This window comes from Trachurus trachurus, assembly GCF_905171665.1.
Source record: "Trachurus trachurus genome assembly, chromosome: 14".
Classification (NCBI taxonomy): domain Eukaryota; kingdom Metazoa; phylum Chordata; class Actinopteri; order Carangiformes; family Carangidae; genus Trachurus; species Trachurus trachurus.
In genome coordinates, this window is record NC_139903.1 from 6,155,399 (window position 1) to 6,176,530 (window position 21,132).

Below are 21,132 nucleotides of genomic sequence, written 5' to 3' on the forward strand. Positions count from 1 at the left end.
TACAGATAAATAAAGGTAATAAAAGGTTTGATGGGGCACTTATCAGGTATCACAACACAAATATGAACTTTGAAACTCTTAATCACTTCAAACACTGGTTTAATGCCAGATTTTATTTTATTTTATGATAGGCTACTGCAGCCTTTATATAAAAACATCCGTGTTTATATTTGTTTGTAATATTGTTTATTAATTAAGGGATTTTACACTTTAAACAGCTGTTTTTCTGTCTTAAAACAAAACAAAACAAAAATAACACACAACATTACATAATATAAAAATATTACAAACTGTAAACAACAGTAGTGATGTTCGGTTGTAACATGACACATCGACTCCCTGTAAAATAACTTGGTCAGTCAGGTCAGAGTTCATGAATGTCGTGGTTTTATTAGAGACTGACTGTGACTGTTTTCTCATTGTTGGCTTGTTTTCTTCTGCTTTTTGTCTTCATTGAAAACGAGGGCCGCCCCTCAATGCATCTGTGAAAACGACCTCACCTTCTGTACATCAGATAATCATAGAGGACTGTCTGGGTGTTCCCTGTATGCTGAGGTTTTGGCTTCACTGATGCACGGACACTTTATCCTGTTGAGAAAAAGACAAACAGTAAATGCTTCAGTCTCCTGCAACTGGTTTCAATTTCATTACCATCATCATCACAAGCCGTTCATTCATAAAGTGGCTCATGTCACATTGTTACATCTAAGTGAGAACATGTTTTATACACATTTTAATGAGATTTAACATTAGACAGAAGCATTTGTGCAGCTGCAGGTTGGTTTGAGGACTCTCCATAGTTTCATCACTTATGACTCCTTTCACTGTCACATTGTTTCCTTTGACATATTATTATAAAATTTATCTTAATTTAAGGAACATGGAATAACCACTGAAAATAAAAATAAATGTATTCTTTCAGTTGTTCATAATAAATTGTGAGGGAAAAAACATGCGATGATGGATAAATGTGTCTGCCTTTATTTCTAAAAAGTAGCAAAATCTGTTTAAAATTTGGTTTTAAAACCTTCCTTAAACTTATCTGTTTACTTTCACATATTTCATTTACCTATTTGTATTCTTATCTTATCAGAATTATATGGATGCCTGAATCTTTACTCCCAAAGCTTTCCACAGTAGTTTCTTCTCTCTAAATGGTTATTTTAATTAACTTTTTTAGCCTCCTCATTATTTTGTTTTTCTTATCAAGGTATTCCTATGTAGTATTTTGGGATATGTTACAATAAAATGTATTTTTTCTATGTACACATACAGTCAACTCAACAGGAACATGTTTAGTATAGGGTTACAGAAAGTGAAATTATGATAGCTTTTAAAATGTGAATTCAGTTTATCCAATATCTAAATAGGTTATAGAAATGCGTTTGGCACAGCAGAAGTTTGCAGCACACACAGAATACCTTTCTCTTTTACGCATCTGTTGTATAGTTTCTGGCAGAGGGTGTCCAAAACTCTCAGGCAGGAAGAGAGTGGCAGCAGCCGACCCGACAGCCAGAGTCCCCAGGATAATATAGGGCAGGGATTTAGAGTATAAACCTGAAAAGAGTTGGTGAAGTTCAGATGGGAGAAAAGCCCTCTGTGATTATAAAAAACATGAAATGTTGGTCATTTTTATCTTTACTCACTCAGCTGCAACAATAAAGGCATCAGGCAGGATCCCATTCTTCCGATTGTGCAGATCGTCCCTGTTGCTGTGTTTCTGAGCCCCGTTGGGTACAGCTCTGCTGTGTAGGTGAACAACATGGAGAAACACGTGGTAATGGAAAATTTACCAAACATCTCCAGTGCAAGAGACAGATTGGACAGATCTAGAAAAAAAGAAAAGAGAGGAAATACTTGTTTTTAACTGAACACAACACATAGAGAGTCTTAACCAGTATGTTAACGAGGCTGATGGGTCTTCATGGCTGATATTCATGAAACGTTTCATCAGTTAAGTTTTCTTTGACTATGATTTTCTATTGTTTTTCTGTCTTTTTATTACAAAAACACAATGAGCTGTTAAACTTTAGCCTGTCCACTCACCTTTGACACCATTACATCACAATTATAAAACACAAGCTCAGGTGATAAATTAATAAACTAATAAGAGACTGGTCAGTTAATGCAGTGTTATTGAGACTTCTGTGTGAATACAGTTGTGTGTTTACAGCAGCAATATAAGTCAGCTTATTACTCTGCTCGACTCCCTGGGCCCTAGTCTCGTGGACCGGGCGAAGTCTAACCTCAGCGCAGCTTCGCCACGTCAACGGGGTGTGGCCCAGGTCCATTTCGCAAGATTGGTGGGCCGCGCAGTCAGACTTAGACCAGCGTAAACCCTCCCCTTGTCCCTCCCACCGGCGCAAACGGCAAAGAGGGAGGAGAGAGGGCGGGAGGGAGACAGGAGGAGGAGAGAAAGGCGTGGAGTGGGTTTGACACAGCCGAGTCAGATCTTCACCAATCAAATGAGCTCCTCTCCTCACCTTTAACTGCGCGGCAGGTGATGCGCGCTGCAAGTTTGTCATTTTATACTTGGACATGGACGGAGGAAACAGCGACGCCAGAGGCCGAACCTCTCCCCGGAGGAAACAGCTGTTTTGGTCCGGAGGTCCGAGATCAGAGTGACCAACAATGAGTTTACTAATATCCTTAACCAGGATTGATCTGATACACTGAGAACCGGTGCTCAATAAGAAACAACAACTAATAAACTAATAAAGAAACTCACATTTATTCAAACCCTGTGTAAGCAAGATGAGAGGTGTAGGCTACACTAATCACAACATAAACAAACACCATGAAATCAGCGTAAAGGACGCGCTCTCTCTCTCTCTCTCTCTCTCTCTCTCTGTCCGTCTCTTTTTTTCTCTTTTTTTTCTGTGATAGAGAGTATACTGTAGTAGGCTATATACTGACTATCTGATACAGAGGCTGTTGTGGTGGACTAAGACAGATGATGATTTGTGTTTTGTTTTTCATTACGGCTGCGTGACGACGTGGTCGCTCGCTCTAATGAATTAATAAGTAAATAAATAAATAAAGCGATCATCACAAGGGCAGAGTGGTATCTCAACACGGCAGCGACATGCAGTCATCCACCCTCAGTCCTGCTTGGGACATCCACAGCTGCTTTTCAGTGCCAGTTCGTCCCTGCTGTGTTAATTCAGGTGGAGTTTCCTTTACGCACCGACAGCCTTTGATCTCTGCTTTGATCTGACGTCAGATGTGACGGGACAATCTATATAGATATAAATTCACTGTTGATTCCATTAGTTGCATTAAATAGTGGTTATTGTGGATATTTATTGCATTGAAATGTGTCTGGAACTGTGGAGATCTGCCTGTGAGGTCTTGGTGACATGTGTGCACTGCAGGTCAGTCAGTCAAACTTCCACTGCACCTGCTGCGCTCCGCCCTGCGCTGAGAGTAGACCTGGTTGGAGGTGGCGAGCTTTCAGCGTAACCTCGGCGAGACATTTTCGCACAAAACTTCCACTGCACCAAGCTGAATCTGTGACGCCTCCCCCTGCTGCGCGGCCACGCCTATCTCAGCGCAGCGCGATCTGCCAATCTTCCAATCTGACTTTGCGCTAGGCTGCGCTGGTCGAAACTTGCATTAGACCAGCTGCGCTACCTTGCGCCACCTGCGCTGCGCCAGGAAACTAGGGCCCCCTGTGTCTACAATCTCAAGTCATCATGTTCTCTGTCTTTTCGTTGCTTACTTTCCGGTACCAGTAGAATGAGGTACAGTGGCACAGCTCCACCCAGCATAGTGACGATGACAGAGAGCCGCCGTGGGAGGTATCTCAGAGCCAGCCAACTGGAAATGTACGCCGGGACCTCAACAGCTGCTGAGATGAAGCAGCTGATGAAGACGTCAGCGTGGAGGTGGGCTGTGTTGAAGGACAGGCCGTAGTAACCGATCGTCGCAGTAAACCTGTCGACACACGGCAGGTTAGAGTAGAAACCTGGACACAAACAAAGGTTCTTTAATGACCATGCAATGATTAATTTTTATCATGCTGAAACTATTAACAGCGCTGTAAATATCTTGATGAGTCCTTGGTGATTGAAGATTACTTTTACGTTTACTCACGCCACCAGGCAGAGAATCAAGGTTGTGAGTCTGATGCTACTTGTCCTCAGCATGTCGAGGAAGCTGCTGTCTTCCCTCAAGTTTGTCTTTTTCTCAATCATCTGCAAGATACAAGAAGTCCAGTCTCACTTCACTTTGACGTCTTTTCTCAATGGCCAAATATGACATGTTTTAGATATAAATACAAAACATGCATGTGTAATATTCAGATAACACATGAAGTATGTTCTCATTTTGCTAACCAATGAGGATGTCCTGATGATTCATGTTGATTAAAGTTGTTTAACCAGGAATTTAAATAAAAAGGTTGAATTTGAAATGACTACATTTGCTCATTTCACTGTGTCCTGGGTGTTTTCTTACCAAATACATACAAGTCACAGTGAAAACTAGAATTTACAGGGAGCATCCTGTTTGAGCAAAAAAGCTTCTTCAGATTTATGTTCATCCATATTCCTATACAAATCAGAAAGTTTTCCTTTTTTATATAAAGGACAAGATCATTGATATAATTGTAATGACACTGTATGGAGGTGTCTTAGTTGTCAGTGCCTTAAATAACTTTTGGACAATGACTGATACACATCTATTTCAAAATGTTAACTCCACATTAACTCATTTTTTCAGCTTTCTGCCACCCACTTCTTTCTCATTGCCCAATGTCTGTTTTTTTTAAAAGGGATACTTGAACCAAAATCGATAATTCACCAATTTTCTACTCACGGTCATGCCAAGGAAGGGTTCGGAGAACTTTCTGAGTTATCAAAACGCTTTTGGAGTTCCAGGGGGGGTCCGGCTGGCTGGCTACAATGATGAATGAACATCTTGCAGCAAATCTCGCTAGGGTCAGTACGAACGAGCAGCATGGAGGTTTCATAGTGTGTGTTTTGGACGATTCAAAAGGGAACCCTATCTGCCGCCATTATATGAAAATCCGTAGCCAGTCGGACCCCCCCTGGAACTCCAAAAGCTTATTGATAACTCTGAAAGTTCTCCGAACCCTTCCTTGGTATGACGGTGAGTAGAAAATTATTGATTTTGGGTGAAGTATCCCTTTAAGGGATCTTCATCACCTTGTGTTTCATCCTGCATGATTTCAGATTAAGTCAACACTCACACTACAGTCTGCAAAGATGACCCTCGGAGCCTGAACTTTGTTCCACCTAGCAGCCTTTCTCAATATGGCTTCAGCCTCATCCACTCGACCCTTCGAGAGCAGCCAGCGAGGAGACTCAGGGATCAGCCTGTCTCATTACACAACACAGACACAACAGACAGTCTCAGTCTGAATGAGAAGACAAAGCAACAAAGACCGTGATAAGGAGTTAGGACTCAGTTTGGTTGTTATTGACGATCACAGTGGGTCCTTTTTCAAAGCGTTAAAATCTCTTACAAGTGGATGCACAAATAAAGAGCCACAGGAAACAACTCTGCAAGTCAGTCCTCTGCTCTGAACACAAATATATGTCAAGTTTGTCAGTGCATTTGCTTCATAAAATACACAAACACCCAGGTAAGAATATACTACAAGTGTTGTAGTGAGTGCAACCTACCACCAGAGGGGGAGGTAGATCAGGCCAGGTATGGACATAGCCACCAGAAGAGATTTCCAGTCCCTTAAAAAGTAAGTGCACAGGGGCAGCATCATGTAGCCGATAGCAAAGCCCACCATCGTGCCAAGAGATGAGTACAAGATTCGCACGTTGCCAGTCAAAGTCTCAGCTCCTGCAGAGAGACAAAGAAACCTGATATGAACAAGGAAGATTAGAGGCTGTAATCCTCTACTCTTCCTTGTTCATGTTTGTAATTACCCAGCACTAAACCAGCGACAAAGTTGGACATTTGCCCCAAACCATTGAAGAAGAGCAGGATGGTGAACATCGCCCACGAGGTGGAGAAGACTTGTGCAAAGGTAAAAATAGTCTGAATTGCTGTGGTTGCAAAAAGAACTGGTTTCCTGCCAAATCTGTGGGGAGAATTTGAATGAGAGAGAAAAAAAAAGACTTTTACTGAAAAGCCAACCACCTCGGGGGTTGGACTTCTGAGCAGCTGCAACATAAAGATGATGAATTCACTTTAAGATCATTAAGATAATAATATCCACCCCGCTACTGTTGGTTCTGCTGCAGGAAAAGTTACAACTTGATGATCCCTATCAGTAAGCAAATGGTATGCTTATGGTAACTCTCAGCATAGTTTTTCACAACTCAGCTAACGCAACGAGCATAAGTTGACTATTGTTCAGTACATGTCTTAACATGTACATTGTTACTATAACTGTTCAGTAAAAGTAAAAAGTAAAACACAAATTATGTATTATTTGCCTGCAGTGAAGTACAAAATAGTACAGTAACTAAATGATATTCCTATATTTAACTATTCATACATACTATGTAAAAAAAAGTATAATTGTCTACTGTAATATAGAACAACTGGGTCAGTAACTGCTCAATGCAACATTATGTGTAATATGTTAATTCTGTAAGCTGAAGGTAGAACAAGTTAATTGTGGTGTGAGAGTAGGTGTGTTTGGCACTTGTCTGAGAGCTGTCCTGAGAGGAAGGATCCAATCACAACTCCCGTGAAGAAAACCATGTTGGTGAACGGCTGCTTCCACTGCTCAGTGCAAACAACGTCGAACTGGAAAAGGCACACACATTCAGATACGATGAGAAACCTGGTCCAGGTTCAACCCAGGACGCTTGAAGCTACTGTATCATATTTCTGAGCTACATAAAAAGATACTGATAAAGATTAAAAGAAACTGAGGATCCTGCTAGGTTTCTATTAGTATTCAATATTTTTATCTTTAAAAACCACAACTGGGCATCAAACAACAAGTCCCAGCAAGATTCATAGCTTTTGTTTGTTTTCTGGAGCTACAGTGTGCTGCGTTGTCAACACCAGAATCTTCTTTTCCCTGCATGACTCATGTAGTTAACATGCATGAAATATCAGGGTCAATCTACAGATGTTAGATTACGCACTGCGTTTTGTAATACAAGGATCTGTTGTGTTGTCCTGTATGCCTTACTACATGATCGAGTTTCCTCAAAATTTTCACCTTGCCGTGACAAGGATGAAACAAAGTTCACACACAGGAAACACAATCAAATCCTTCCATGCAAATGCAAAGCGGATGACTTAACCATCAGCAGATACAAAGACAGTGAAGCTTGATTGGGCCGATTGAAAAGACAGGTGGAATTAAAAAGACGGTTTCAAACAAGTTGAAAAGCCATTCAAAGGGTGTGCCGCCACGACAACAAACCAATCACCAATCCTCACATTGTTTACAACGGAATAGTTGTGTAGCAGCTGTCAAGCACTAAACAAACAGTTCCCGACACACCCATAACCTGGAGGAAGTACCTGTCTTGCAATGAAAGGCAAATAAATTACAGCTAAAACCCAACAGACAGGAGGCCATGCAAGGTCAGGTCACGCACACTCACCTCAGACACTACGGTGGACTGGTAGATGTCTTTGCTGTAGCTCCACCCGTCCACACACTCCTCCTGCTCCAGCTCCGTGATGTTAACGTCCCTGCCAGGTGCAAACCCCTGAGCGGAGAGGTTTCTGACCACGTCCAGCCGGTATCTGCTGCAGCTGCTCCGCTCCTCTTTCCCATTCACCACCTCTCACACACACACACGCACACATACACATAGACTTTACTGTTTGTGGCTTTTTTGAGGGAGTTGCTATGTACAGTAAGATGTTAAGTGTTAAACCAATGAATGAATGAATGAATTTATTTATTTATTAACAGGGACAATGCACAAAAAACATTAATCTTGTGAAACAAGAAGAGATGCTTTGAGCCAGGTTATAGCAACAATTGCTAATTCACGCCTGTAGTCCCTGGGCAGGTAAAGTGGGAGCAGATACAGTATTAAAATAATTTGAAATAGGACATAAGTGACATAATGACCATAATATTTTAAAAATTGACAGAATACACTAATAAAAGCAGGGAACAAGAGTGCCAAATATGATGTTGACTGTGTCCTACAATACCCATCTCTCTATAAAGTTTAACCTGCTGTGTGTATTAGGATCTGTTTATCAGATCTTGATCTTTACAGTTGAAAACAAACCACTAAATTCTTGTTTTTATACACAGGTACGACAAGTAAAAAAAAAGAAAAGAAAAGAATTTCTTTGCCAAACTAACAATTATGCTGGAGTGGAATGTGGCTGGTATGGTGGACTGTCCAAATACTAGCATAATAGTGGATCACATAACATTGCTGAAGGTGTGTCTCTCTCTCTGCCCTCTAATTTTCTCTTTCCCGTCTGTCTGTCACGACTGAATGAATAAAATAACCTGAAAAAAAACAAACAATTATATATTGTATGTCAGAGCATGATGTAACTGACAGAGGGGAAACTGCATCTCTTCACATAAGTTACACAAATACAGTTCTGTAAACGACATAGGAATATTATAACCAAGTATTTTCAACAATGTATTGTATAACATTTAGGAAAATTATGTTATATTATCATATTTCACAAAAGTATGTGCGTGATCCACATCCATTACCCCACAGTCTTTCTCTCTCTCTCCAACAAGTTGTTTAATTGTATGTTATTGTTTTTAAACTGTAACAAATTTGGTTTTTGAATATGTGGGTGAGGTTTTTATACCTCCCCTTTGCACATCCCAGTCATGATGATTGTCCATACTGTTTTTAAATATTGTTCGTATAAAAAAAATATAAAAATATAAAAAAAAAAAATTAAAAAATGTTTTTGACTTAGGTGGAATAAAAAAAACATCAGATGTTTCCAAGAGAACTCCCTCGAGGTCTGTGAATTAGTGGGTGTGTGATGTATTTTCCACATGTTTAGCCAAAATCTGTTTTTCATTGTTCTTTTATGTATTTCGTTGAGTTTTTTTGATATCAATTCACTTCTCTGAGGAAATTGCATCTCAAAGGTGAAAAGAATATTTGAATGAGCATGGTCTTATATGTGTAATTCTGAATCGACTAGAGTGTAGATGTGGTCGAGGCAACAGACCAATTCCCAGTTAATCATGAGAAGTGTAGTCAATAAATTTCCAACCTGACATGTGCATTAGCACTCACTCTCTGACTTGGCTTTGAACACTCTTGCACACTGATGTAACATTATGGCACAGTTTGTTTCCTTCTCTCCCCAGGTAGATGAGTCGACTGACAGCGTGGAAGGTTTAATCTTTAACAAACTGTGTGATCAGTGTTGCATTTTCTTTATTCCATGGAATAATGACAGGAATACTGTAACATTGGGACGTCCTTTTACAAATGCGTTATGAATCATCTCAATAATTCTGCACCCAATAGAAAAAAAACATTTACTGATTTACTGGCCCACACTCACCATTATTGGGATGGAGGCTTCACGCCATTCCTCGGTCAGGTTGGCATCTGGTACCAAGCAGCGGTGACTCTGCACATCCATCAGGAAGACGAGGGAGAAGGCACCGAATCCGTTGGGCATAATGCTGAGACAGAGCAGGAAGAAGACAACCTGCTGAAAACGTCCCCATTGTCCCAGAAAAGCTATAGAGTCGTCGTAATCCTTCATAGTCAGAGTCCCCTCTTCTTCTTCTTAGGACTCTTCCTCTTCTTTCCACCGTCTTCCAGCAATGTCTTTATGTTGTGCACGGAAGTTTTTCTTCCCCCAGCTGCGTAAGTGGAACTGAAAAATGATCAGTCATGCTCCGACCTGCCTCCGTCACAGCTGTCATTAAGCAAGCTGCTCAGTGCAAATGAAATACCAACACAACTCGCATTCATGTTGGTCACATCAAAAGGCTTGATGCAACTTCACACGACTTGTCCACAGAACAGAGTTCAGTGTCAACGAAGGAGGGAGATGTGTCCAACGGCAGACATGACATCACACATACTCACACGCTCCAGGGGCTGCTAAACCAGCCAACCTGAAAAACCTGTTGGTTTACTGCTGGGAGTGTAAGGGGATAGTTCAACATTTTGGCAAATTGGCCCATTACCACAATCCCTATAGTCATAGCAGTAGGTTTGTTACCTTTAATTGTCAACTCCAAAACGCTTTTGTGGACAAGTTGTACAGTAATAATAATGGAACATTACGAGACAGAGTTGTTTTTGAGGCAAATGCAAAGACTGCTTGCTGGAAAACTGCCCCCGACAGAACACGCATTCCTCGAACAACTCCATCTCATAACGTTCTGTTATTATCTCATAGCGTGGTGAATGTGCAGGTCACAACTTGTCCACCAGAGCGTTTTGGAGTTGTTGGATTGTGTATTTTATGAGTTTGATGAAGGAAACCAAGAAATCCCATGAGCCTCCGTAGTTTAGCTCTGAGCAGCTTGCGGCTCTGCCATTCTAAATAATAGCTTGCACTGACAATTAAAGGTTAACGAACCTACTGCTATAGTAGTAACCTATACTGACTATAGCGATTATGGCAATGGGCCAATTTGCCAAAAATGTTGAACTATCCCTTTAAGCATTATGGCAAAAGGTGTACACTCACCAAACACATAACTGCAACACTTGCTTTTTCATGAATTAAAATAACAGATTCAAGATTTCTTCTACATACTGAGAGCACGACATTTTGTCCACAATCATGTTTAAATCCATGTTAAACGAGATTAACGCTGAATCTAAAATGCAGTTCATTGGTGAATACTTTTCCAGAATCACTGATGAGTTCACCGTGGGTTGAACAAAGCAAAAGAGTTTTTAATATAAAATGTACTGTAGCTCTCAGTTTCACTGAAAATAATCTAATCTTATAACAGAGGCAGTAACAACAGATGTGTACATGTGAAATGGGCCAATTCCTATTGAGATCATGATAAATATTCACATCCATAATGTTTTTTTTTAAATTAAATGCCTAGAGAAGGAGAGGATACTTAGTGAACAATGACAAAAGTAATGTTACGTCAACAACTGTGAATACAATCCACCAGCAGATGTTGCTGTACAGTAGTTGACTTCACTTTCGTAGTATCTACACTTCAGTGTTTTTGCGTAGCTTTTTGCGACCTTTGTAAATTAGTTACTTTGATTTTACATAATCGACTTCATACCTTCTCAGATCCAATAGAATGGTAAATTAGAAAGTTATTCTTTGATGATTTGACACATTCTTTCCATGTGTGTGCTAGTTTTAATTATAAAGAGGTAAAGAGGTATTAAACTGAAAGAAAAAACAATAAGGATGGTGTTAGCTTTCCATTATACGTCTGTCATGCATGCTTTACTAATGGAGTTAATCTACACCACACAGTAGCACCTCCCTTTCAGTTTTTTCCATGTCTGTCTTTTCTCTTTCTCACCTTCTCGTTTAATTTTGTCTCTCCTTTTTGTCTTTTCCTCTGTGTTTCCTTATTTCCTACTTGTTAGTATCAGTTTAAATCAGTAATTACCTTCTGAAGGAACTGCACCATTTCATCATAAGGTATGTTTACATGTTATTTGTCAATGTATGTACTTGTACAAACTGCACATTCTTCTATATATGTACTCTTTGTATTATAGTGGTATTGTCAGTAAACCTTTACATAAGCAGTCTATTGAACAATAATATGACTAAGTATTTCCAACACTCTTAATACTACCTAGACTTCAACTTCAACTACAACTCCTCTGACTGTCACACGTATTTCACATTATAAATTCTGCTTCAGAACTGAACCATGGAGACACAGCTGAGATCAGAACAAGTGAAAACAGTTGTATCTGCTCTCTGCAAAATCCCGCTCCTCTTTATCCTGTTGTACCTGTTCGTGTGCTCCCTTGACATTTTAAGCTCTGCCTTTCAACTCTCTGGAGGTAACCACTGTCTATTTGTCAGTTTTACTGTAGTTTTTGATTTTGAATTTTGTTTAGCAGTGTGTGCTACTGTCTGTCTCCCATGTCGCTCCTTTCCAGGCAGGGTAGCGGGAGATATCTTCCAGGAAAACGCCATCCTGTCTAACCCCGTGGCAGGGCTGGTGGTGGGGATACTGGTGACAGTGTTAGTCCAGAGCTCCTCTACCTCCACATCCATCATAGTCAGCCTCGTCTCATCGGGCTGTGAGTTAAAGTTTTAACTATTCTGCAACAGTAATAATTAGTTAATAATTAGGTTTGTACAGATAAAGGAGAAACGAGAGACCTAGCCAATCGATCAATCAGTTTAATCTAATTATCTTTGACTGCAGTGCTGGATGTTAGGTCGGCCATTCCTATCATCATGGGCTCCAACATTGGTACATCAGTCACCAATACCATTGTTGCTCTAATGCAGGCTGGAGAGAGGGAGGAGTTTGAACGGTACAGTGGTGTGTGAATGTGTGAGAGTGAGTGTGTGTGTGTACCTCATAATTTTGGGTGTGTGCATTTGAAAATAACATGTGTAATTGTGTTAATTCCAGGGCGTTTGCTGGGGCCACAGTCCATGACTGTTTTAACTGGCTGTCAGTTTTGGTGCTTCTGCCTCTGGAGGCAGCGAGTGGTTTACTGAGGCACCTGTCACAGGCCACAGTCGACACGCTGCAGCTCAGCACCGGAGAAGAAGCTCCAGAGCTTCTTAAAGTGCTCACTGAGCCACTTACTAAAATTATAATCCAGGTAATTTGCATGTTTGCTTAGACAAATATAGAAGCAAAGCGAGTATGCGCCTCATAAGAACTTGTGAGGTTTTTTTTTTTTTTTTGCTAAAAATGCTACTATGTAAACAGGTAGGTAGTGATATCAAACTGATTTTGCACAATTATTCCACATCTGTTTACGAACACAGCCATGGGAATAAACTAGATACATAATGCAAAATGGCCCTTTATACACACCTTTCACAGTTAAACATTGTATTGCTGTTTACATCTGAGTAAGGGAAACAGAGGTCTGTATTATTTATAGTTTATGGTGAGAAATCTTGGTCCAACCTTTAGAGCTGGCAACAAAGTGTTGGTGGTTGATATATTGTGTATTTTTTCAGTGAACAATCTGCACCTAAATATGTTAATGATAATATTATATCAATAATAAAATGGTGCTGGCTTTGTAGCTGGATCGATCGGTCATTTCAGCCATCGCTATGGGAGACCAGAGTGTGAGGAACAAGAGTCTGGTGAAGCAGTGGTGTCGAAGCTCAACTGTGGAGGTAATGATGGGAAGTTTTTACTACTGCCTCTCTTGTAGAATAGAATAGGATATAGTTTTATTGTCCCAGTGGGGAAATTCGTCTCGGACTCGAGTGCCTTCACAAATTTGAATAAAAAAACAACAACATATAAGCAGCAGTTTAAAAACACCCAGAACAAATTAACTCTTGATCCAGGTCAGTTTATATCTTGAGGGGACCTGTAACTAAGAGCTCGAACTCAGCATGAAGGATGTGACACACAACCAACTGTGCGAGAGAAAGTTCACAGCACAAGCTTGTTTTGGTACATCAAGCTTCAATATGCATGTTCCACCATCTAAAGCGCAGTGTTTCATATATATTTAATGTGTAATACTAGAAGTGTACAGATTTTGTTACAGTTTTCCATCATCTCCTTGCCTCAGTGTGCCCTCCATCTGTTTATCATTGCTAACAGGTCAATGAAACATCTTGGGGAACACACAACCTTTCACAACAAACACAGAAATGTATGCTACTTTTTGGTTTTTAAGATGTCTATAAAATAAAACCTCCCCCTCTCCTTGAATGCATTAATTTCCCCTTCCATTTGTGTTCTCCTACAATGACTAGATTTCACTTGATCAATCATCAATCAATTTGCACTGCAAGTAAAACACACCAATTATCAGATTTTGATGTTTTTTCAGTCTCTCTCTCCTTTACATCTTGGTTGTTTCTTACTCAGTTCTTGTTGTCTGTATCAGACCTTCATTATATCTTATCTCCGTCTCCTGCTCAGGCAGACACCTCTTTGTGGACTGCTCCCTGTCAGACTTGACCATCGGCCTGATCCTACTGGCTTGTTCCCTGCTGGTGCTGTGCAGCTGTTTGATTCTGCTGGTTAAACTGCTCAACTCTCTGCTCAAGGGCCAGGTGGCCAGTGCTATTAATAAAGTCATTAACACAGGTAACATGGCAGTTTGACGTTGCTATTCTTAAATGTATTGCAGCTGAACCAACAGCTTTTCCAGTTAACCTAACCTCGAAGTTGCAATTTGAATTGAACAGTGATAATTTACCCCCTCCTCTCCTGTCTTGGCCCGTAGACTTCCCTTACCCCTTCACCTGGCTGGCAGGTTGTCTGGCTCTACTAGTGGGAGCAGGAATGACCTTCCTGGTCCAGAGTAGCTCTGTCTTCACTTCTGCCATCACTCCTCTCATAGGTAAGATACACATAAATAAATATAGATTTCATTAAAATACAATGTATTTCAAGGGATGTTGCAGCTCTATAAACGTTGGTAATGCACACTTACATTTACAGTGTGTACTAGCAGGAATAGTAGAAACAGCTCTTTTACTGTCAATCCCCAACAGTTAATAAATAACATCCTGATAATTTTTACAGTTCAGCTTTAACAGGAATGTCCAGATCACAGCTCAGCACGTGTGAAAATTGAGTTTGAGCTTTGTTCAGTTTAGTTCCTTTTGATTAATTGTTTTGTAGCTTAAACTGTAAACTTTTACGAGAAACAGGTCATCTGCCCTGATCTTGGACTGACTTATATTTGCTTCTCTCTTACACTTGTTGACCACTTACTGTAACTACTTATTGAAGTTTGAAGTACCTATCAACAATTTTTTAAGTTATCATTTGACATCTCAGTGAGCTATTACAGTCGTTTGACCTACCGATGGCTCACACGGTTGATCTTTCTTGTTGTTCACTTAGTCACGTGTTTTGAATTAACTTAAGTGTAGATTTAGTTCAAATGCGGAGAAGGAGCTGCTGCACCTGTTGCTAATCTCACTATGAACCCTCAGGGATCGGTGTAATCAGTATTGAAAGGGCCTACCCTTTAACCCTGGGGTCCAACCTTGGTACCACTACAACAGCTACACTTGCAGCCCTGGCTAGTCCTGGAGATAAACTAGCAGCTGCCACACAGGTGTACACACACACAGACACACACATACACTCTTTCTTTCCTCAGTAATTACTTTAAATTATCGGTTAACTGTTCACCAGAGGACTATACCGTCAGTCTCCTTATCTGGATCTGCTGAAACATTCATAGACTCTCTACCATTATTTAACGTTCATTCCTGATGCATTCACTCATAACTTATATCTGAATGGTCCTGTCAAACAAAGTGGCTCTATACTTATCCCTCCACTGGGACTGTCTTTGTCTACGTCTTATCTGTGCGTTTTTCACATATTTTAAAGATTAGATGATAACTCAGTCAGTAGTTCTCAGGGTGTTCCTCCTGTTCTCACTTGTTGTCTCTCCATTTAACTTGCTTCTGCCCTTTTGCATCTTTTATCATCACCTGTGTCTTTATTTCAGGTTGCTTTATGTCATTTTTTCTTTAACCTCTTTGGTATCCTGCTGTGGTATCCAATACCAGCCACCCGTTTACCCATACGTATGGCCTGTGCTCTTGGCAAATGCACTGCCAGGTAAGAAAAGGAAGAGTTTCTGTTTGTACAACATCAACATCTTTGACAACAAACGAAATGTCTAAAAACCTTCGAGGGAAAACAAAACATGATATCAAAAAAAAAAAAAACACACAAGCTGATTGTCCATGTGGTTAAATGTCTCTACCAAATTGCAAGAAATACGATCACAGTCTTCCCTTTACTCCATTATTACATCACTAACTGACTAATGGAAGGACATGTATATCATATGAACCTCATGACTTCATTTTATCCTACTAGACATTTGAGTGTGTTAAAACGTGTCATAGTGTAAGAGTTAATGAGTTATGGCCGAAATGAACTGATGTCACAGCGACCTTTGACGACCAAAGTCTAATCCACTCAACTGGCTGCAAATTAATGTTTTGTGTCAAATCCCTCCAGGCATTTCTGAAATACTAATCTAGAATGGGATGTACTGTACAGACATATGGGCAATGACTGGAGGCACAACATGACTCCACAATGGAGAAAATGTAAACTAACATATTTCACACATACTTAGATATCGCTGGTTTGCTGTTTTGTACCTCCTCCTCTGCTTCCTGTTACTTCCATCCCTGGTGTTCGCCCTCTCCATGGCCGGCTGGAAGGTGATGACTGGGATCGGCGTGCCGGTTATTATGGTGATTATATCTGTTGCTACGGTGAACGTGCTCCAGTCAAGGAGACCGGGATGTTTGCCTCTCAGGCTGAAGAACTGGGACTTCCTCCCCGTTTGGATGACGTCCCTGCAGCCCCTGGATAACCTCATCACCACGATGACCCTGTGCTGCCGGCAAGGAAGAGGTAAATATCTCAGCTACTATATTAGGATAAAAAACAACCTGCACTGACAGTTATTTATCTGAAATGCTAACCTTTGGCTTTGTCTTTTGCTTCTAGGTTGGAGTTGTAAGAGAAGTGACGTCCCGGCCTCATCACTGGAGACCATTAAGGTCAACTCTGAGAGAAAAACAACAGAGACTTGGAAGCAGAATGTGGAAACACCAGAGACTGATGAGAAACAAAGAGGACTTAGTAAACCTGGATGTTATGTTGTACAGCACACTGTGGAAAACAACAGGGAATTGGGAATGAACAGCATGTCTCCAGGCAACAACAGCTGTAACATAGGTGCCATGTGGTCCAACAAGAAAAACACAAATTCAAACAGTAAGGGCACTCGACTGACTAGCACTCACTTGTAGGGCTATCGTGTTGTGTCTAAAGGTGCCAGGTGTCTCACGCATATAAAGACAGTAGACTGGAGCTCAGTGGTGCAAACTCTACCAGGTGAGCCACATCTGAGAAAACAAAAAGACAGAAGAGTGAGTCTGTAACAGGTTGCAACAAGTTGTTCTGACATTCAACTGTGTAAAGCATGGACAGAGTTAATCAACAGCATGCTGGTGTCTTCCTGTACCACCACACACAGACATAATTATTAACAGACTAGCTTTTATTTAACGCAACTGATGCAAGAGGACTTGGTAAATCCTTACTGAGATATTTAGATTTGAGAAGTTTGGGTCAACAGGTGAACAACAGGGAAAGACATAAACTTTGTACATGTATAGAACTACAATTAATGTATTGCAGTAACTGCCTTATTAAAATGACTTCTGAAGTCTAATTTGCTCCCCGCTGAGTGAAAGGAGAAGCCTTCTACAGCAGGATATGAGATGGTCTGCACTAGTGGTGCTTGGTTTTGTGAATTGTTTGAAAATTGTGCATGGTCAATTGTAAAAACAAAACAAAAAAAACAACAACAAAAAACATATATAAGTTGTAGAAGTTTATAATTGTTGAATGTGTCAAAGGTGAAATTGCAGTAATTGTTAGTCGACTCTATGATCACGCTGAACCCCTGGAGGATGACGAGCATAAAGAAGGTGGTGTTGCAATCATCAGTGGAAAGCAAGTGAATTACCAGAAGATGTGAAACACACATGCTCTGATATTTTTGTTTTGAGAATATGTTTCTTGAAATAAAATAATTGTTTTTTCTGAATTCTTGCTGTGTTGTCACAACCACTGATTTCTAACTTTACCATTTTAATCAAAACACTGTGGACAACTGTACGTAATATCAGTATGCATTCACCACATCTTTTTGAATTCAGCATAAATAAAACGAGCTAATTCTTTCCTGATTTATACGAACAGTTTCCAACTACCTGAACAGACACATGGGCCTGAAGCTTGAAATTAGGTCCTGTGACAAAGAAACAATCTGTGGTTTTTAACCATCGCTCTCAAAGTTTAATTTTATATTTTACTTGTTTCCTGTGAGAACGTTCAGCGAAGCGGATGTGTCTAAGTGAGAGTAATAAATGGGTTGGTTATATCGAGAAGCAGGAAATGTCATGTAGTCTGCACAAATATTCATCGTCATCATCATCATCTCATCAGGTCCAGTTTGGTTTAAAATGTAAAAGCTGAGTGCAGTTGCACATTAAGTCTAAATGTAGTCAGTTGTATGACGACTACAAAAGGAGATATTCATCCTTTATTACTTAGTATTTCAATTGTACATTGTCAGTAGTAACAACCACCTCTTTACTCATACCACAGGACCACAACGATCAGCCAGTGGAGTATTCACAGGTCAACTTTAACCAGCCACGAAGACGACATCACACCATGATGAATATGGTGAGTAACAGTTTGATTTTTAAAGTAGATTAATTAAAGCAGAAGTAAGCGGTATTTTTGTGTTAATATAAGTCTTAAATAGTTATATCTTCCGACAGCAATCACTTACATAGAGTGTTTGGACCGAAACACGGGTCTGTCAGTCACTCTGCTCTGCTCTGAGCCGAGGAGAAAACTTTTCTCGTATCCTACAGTTTTTATCCAATGAGGAGAGAGAACGGCATGCAGGGCTGTGTGTGCAGCCAAGGAACGCCGTGAATGTGGTGACGTAGGGACGAGGACTGTTATGGTGCGTTCAAGGCAACCCGTAACTCGTGTTTTTCCGACCTGTGAAGTCGTACCAGTTCGATCTGGTACGAGTTCACGGGTCGTAAGTTACGAGTGGCCGTTATAGTGACTTTCACAGGTAAAACAGGTCGGAAAAACACGAGTGGGTTGCCTGGAACGCTACAAAGTCGTAAGTTGTGACTTGAAGCTGTAATTTACGGTTTCAAAAGCCTGCCTGGAACGCAGCATTAGCCAAAACGACTGGATCGCTTACTTCTGCTTTAAATTGAGCAATGAATATTGTTATTAGTTTATTTAACCTTTTCTAAAGACATCTTTACATTATTCATTTCTTTATTGTCCTAGATTGAATTACAAAGTAGCGTAATTATTTTACAGTATATAAATAAAGCTTAGCATAAAAATTACATTTACTTTTTGTGTTATAACAGACAGGGATTTCCATCTACACGATCCTCACTGTTCTGACAACAGCAGCTCTAGGAAAAGGTACGTTTCACTTTTTAAGTATGTTAACTGTAGTAGCCATTACTGAGACATCGTGTTCACAAGATGGAAACCTTGTTTTGTGAGATCGTCTCGACCTTGACGTTTGACCACAAAGATATAGACTAATAAGATTTTACAAAGGCTATAAAAAGGACTTGACTTAAAGTTAATTTACAGTAACAGTGTCTTTCAAAGGAAATTATGATTGTCTGTTGTATGATGTTGATATAATGTTGAAATGGTTGTGTGGCATATTTTTTTTCCAATTGAAATCAAATGCTTAAAGTGAAAATGTAGAACACATTGGTTTTTTGTTTGTTTTTTACTTAAAAACCTTTATTGTCTTCCTGTTTTCTTGTGTTTTAGGGGCAGTTGAGTGTAATTTTGAACATACCAGAGGTCAACAGTGTTTTGGAGCAGTGGGGCAACCGCTGCTTTTTCATCTGCCAGCTGCAGCAGATAGAGAAATAAAGTTAAAAAAGGACGACAAACAACCGATTTTAAAAGTCAAAAATCAGGTAGTGATATATTGTGATAACGATTACCGGTACATTACTCCGTCTGAAGGCTACACCAGTGGAACATTAAACTTTGGTAACGCAACGAAGAAACACTCTGGAGATTACACTTTGGAAGAATTTAAACTTGACGGTGTTTCAGTGAAAAAAACAATAGTTCATCTACAAATACAAGGTAGGTAAAATAAATGGACTGAATAAAATGGGTAAATAAAGAACTAAATTATGTAAATATGTTTAAAAAAAATGGTGGTACATGGTTTAGGTTACTGCATCTATACTGTGTACATCCAATGACTGGTCCTAATCTGAAATTGCAGCTTTGTGTTCAGGTCTGTAAATGAACCGTGCACCAAACCTCTACAGATGGTTAGAATGGATGGATGTTTTTTTCCTTTCACAATTTCTTCAGCTAAATTTAGTGTATTTCATGTCAGTGCTTTAAATGGATTGCAAATATTTAAGAAAAAGAAGAAGACGGGTACAACGAAAGTGGTGATGCTACTCCTAAGGTGCACATCAGCATTCCAGATAAAAAAAAAAACACACATCCACATGTTAGAATAGGCTTTATGCACAGCTCCACTACTTCCTGAACTTAAACCAGCTCCTTTATTTCTTGTCTTACATTATTGGACAAACTGATTAATCCAGGTGTGTCTGGCTCTGACCTCAGTAGTCACAACAATGGTCAGACACACCTGGATTAACCAGTTTGTCCAATAATGTAAGACAGGAAATAAAGGAGCTGGTTTAAGTTCAGGAAGTAGTGGAGCTGTGCATAAAGCCTATTGATGTAGAACATCATGAAAGACAACAATGAAGAAGACAACAATAAGACTGTTTCAAAGGTCCATAGTGCAATACTGCATCAGGCAGCAATACTAATGTGCAAATGTAGCGGATGTGCACTCACTCCACCCATAAAAGACGTGCTAACCAACCCGCCAAGTGGTTGTCAACCTCTTGGTGAAGAGGTTAGCATCGTCGCCTCCGGTGCGGGAGGTCGTGGGATCGAACAGGCCGTGAGAAACACAATGCAGAGGGCCAGATCGACATCGGCTACAGTGGTGCCGTGACCCGGATGCCCTGGGTGGAGTGAGTTCAGCGGGGGTGAGTGTAGCGGATGTGCACTCACTCCACCCATAAAAGACGTGCTAACCAACCCACCAAGTGGTTGTCAACCTCTTGGCGAAGAGGTTAGCATCGTCGCCTCCGGTGCGGGAGGTCGCGGGATCGAACCCCACCTAGGGCAGGCCGTGAGAAACACAACGCAGAGGGCCAAATCGACATCGGCTACACAAACAGCAAAGATTGTGCACAATTGTTCATGAAGTTATTGATAATTTAGTGCAGTAACTGTTTCTACTGCTGGCAGTGACACTTTGCTTACAATTATGTAAATATGTATGTGTTTGTCTTCCAGCTCCAGTGACTGAACCAGTTGTGTCTCAGGTGTGTTTGTCAGCAGAACAGATGAAGGTCAGCTGCTCCTCTGAGGAAGATGGAGTAGAG

General features: G+C 40.3%; 2 protein-coding genes across 2 annotated transcripts; one reads left to right on the plus strand and one right to left on the minus strand.

The window, feature by feature from the left end:
* Positions 1 to 518: 518 nt before the first annotated feature.
* LOC310997330 (organic cation/carnitine transporter 2-like) lies at positions 519 to 9,672 on the minus strand (the record flags this gene model as incomplete). Its single annotated transcript, XM_083987005.1, has 11 exons — positions 519 to 588; positions 1,422 to 1,557; positions 1,647 to 1,829; positions 3,722 to 3,936; positions 4,096 to 4,196; positions 5,213 to 5,339; positions 5,649 to 5,820; positions 5,907 to 6,061; positions 6,632 to 6,735; positions 7,551 to 7,733; positions 9,466 to 9,672. The coding sequence occupies 11 exons, from the start codon at positions 9,670 to 9,672 to the stop codon at positions 519 to 521; spliced, it is 1,653 nt and encodes a 550-aa protein (XP_083843131.1).
* A 2,113-nt stretch (positions 9,673 to 11,785) lies between these two features.
* Positions 11,786 to 19,570, plus strand: LOC310997331 (sodium-dependent phosphate transport protein 2A-like; the record flags this gene model as incomplete). Its single annotated transcript, XM_083987006.1, has 16 exons — positions 11,786 to 11,921; positions 12,021 to 12,164; positions 12,293 to 12,404; positions 12,506 to 12,701; positions 13,138 to 13,233; positions 13,673 to 13,724; positions 13,997 to 14,164; positions 14,304 to 14,420; positions 15,022 to 15,146; positions 15,549 to 15,661; positions 16,191 to 16,474; positions 16,571 to 16,792; positions 16,898 to 16,960; positions 17,488 to 17,588; positions 18,242 to 18,322; positions 19,466 to 19,570. The coding sequence occupies 16 exons, from the start codon at positions 11,786 to 11,788 to the stop codon at positions 19,568 to 19,570; spliced, it is 2,115 nt and encodes a 704-aa protein (XP_083843132.1).
* Between the last annotated feature and the right edge of the window lie 1,562 nt (positions 19,571 to 21,132).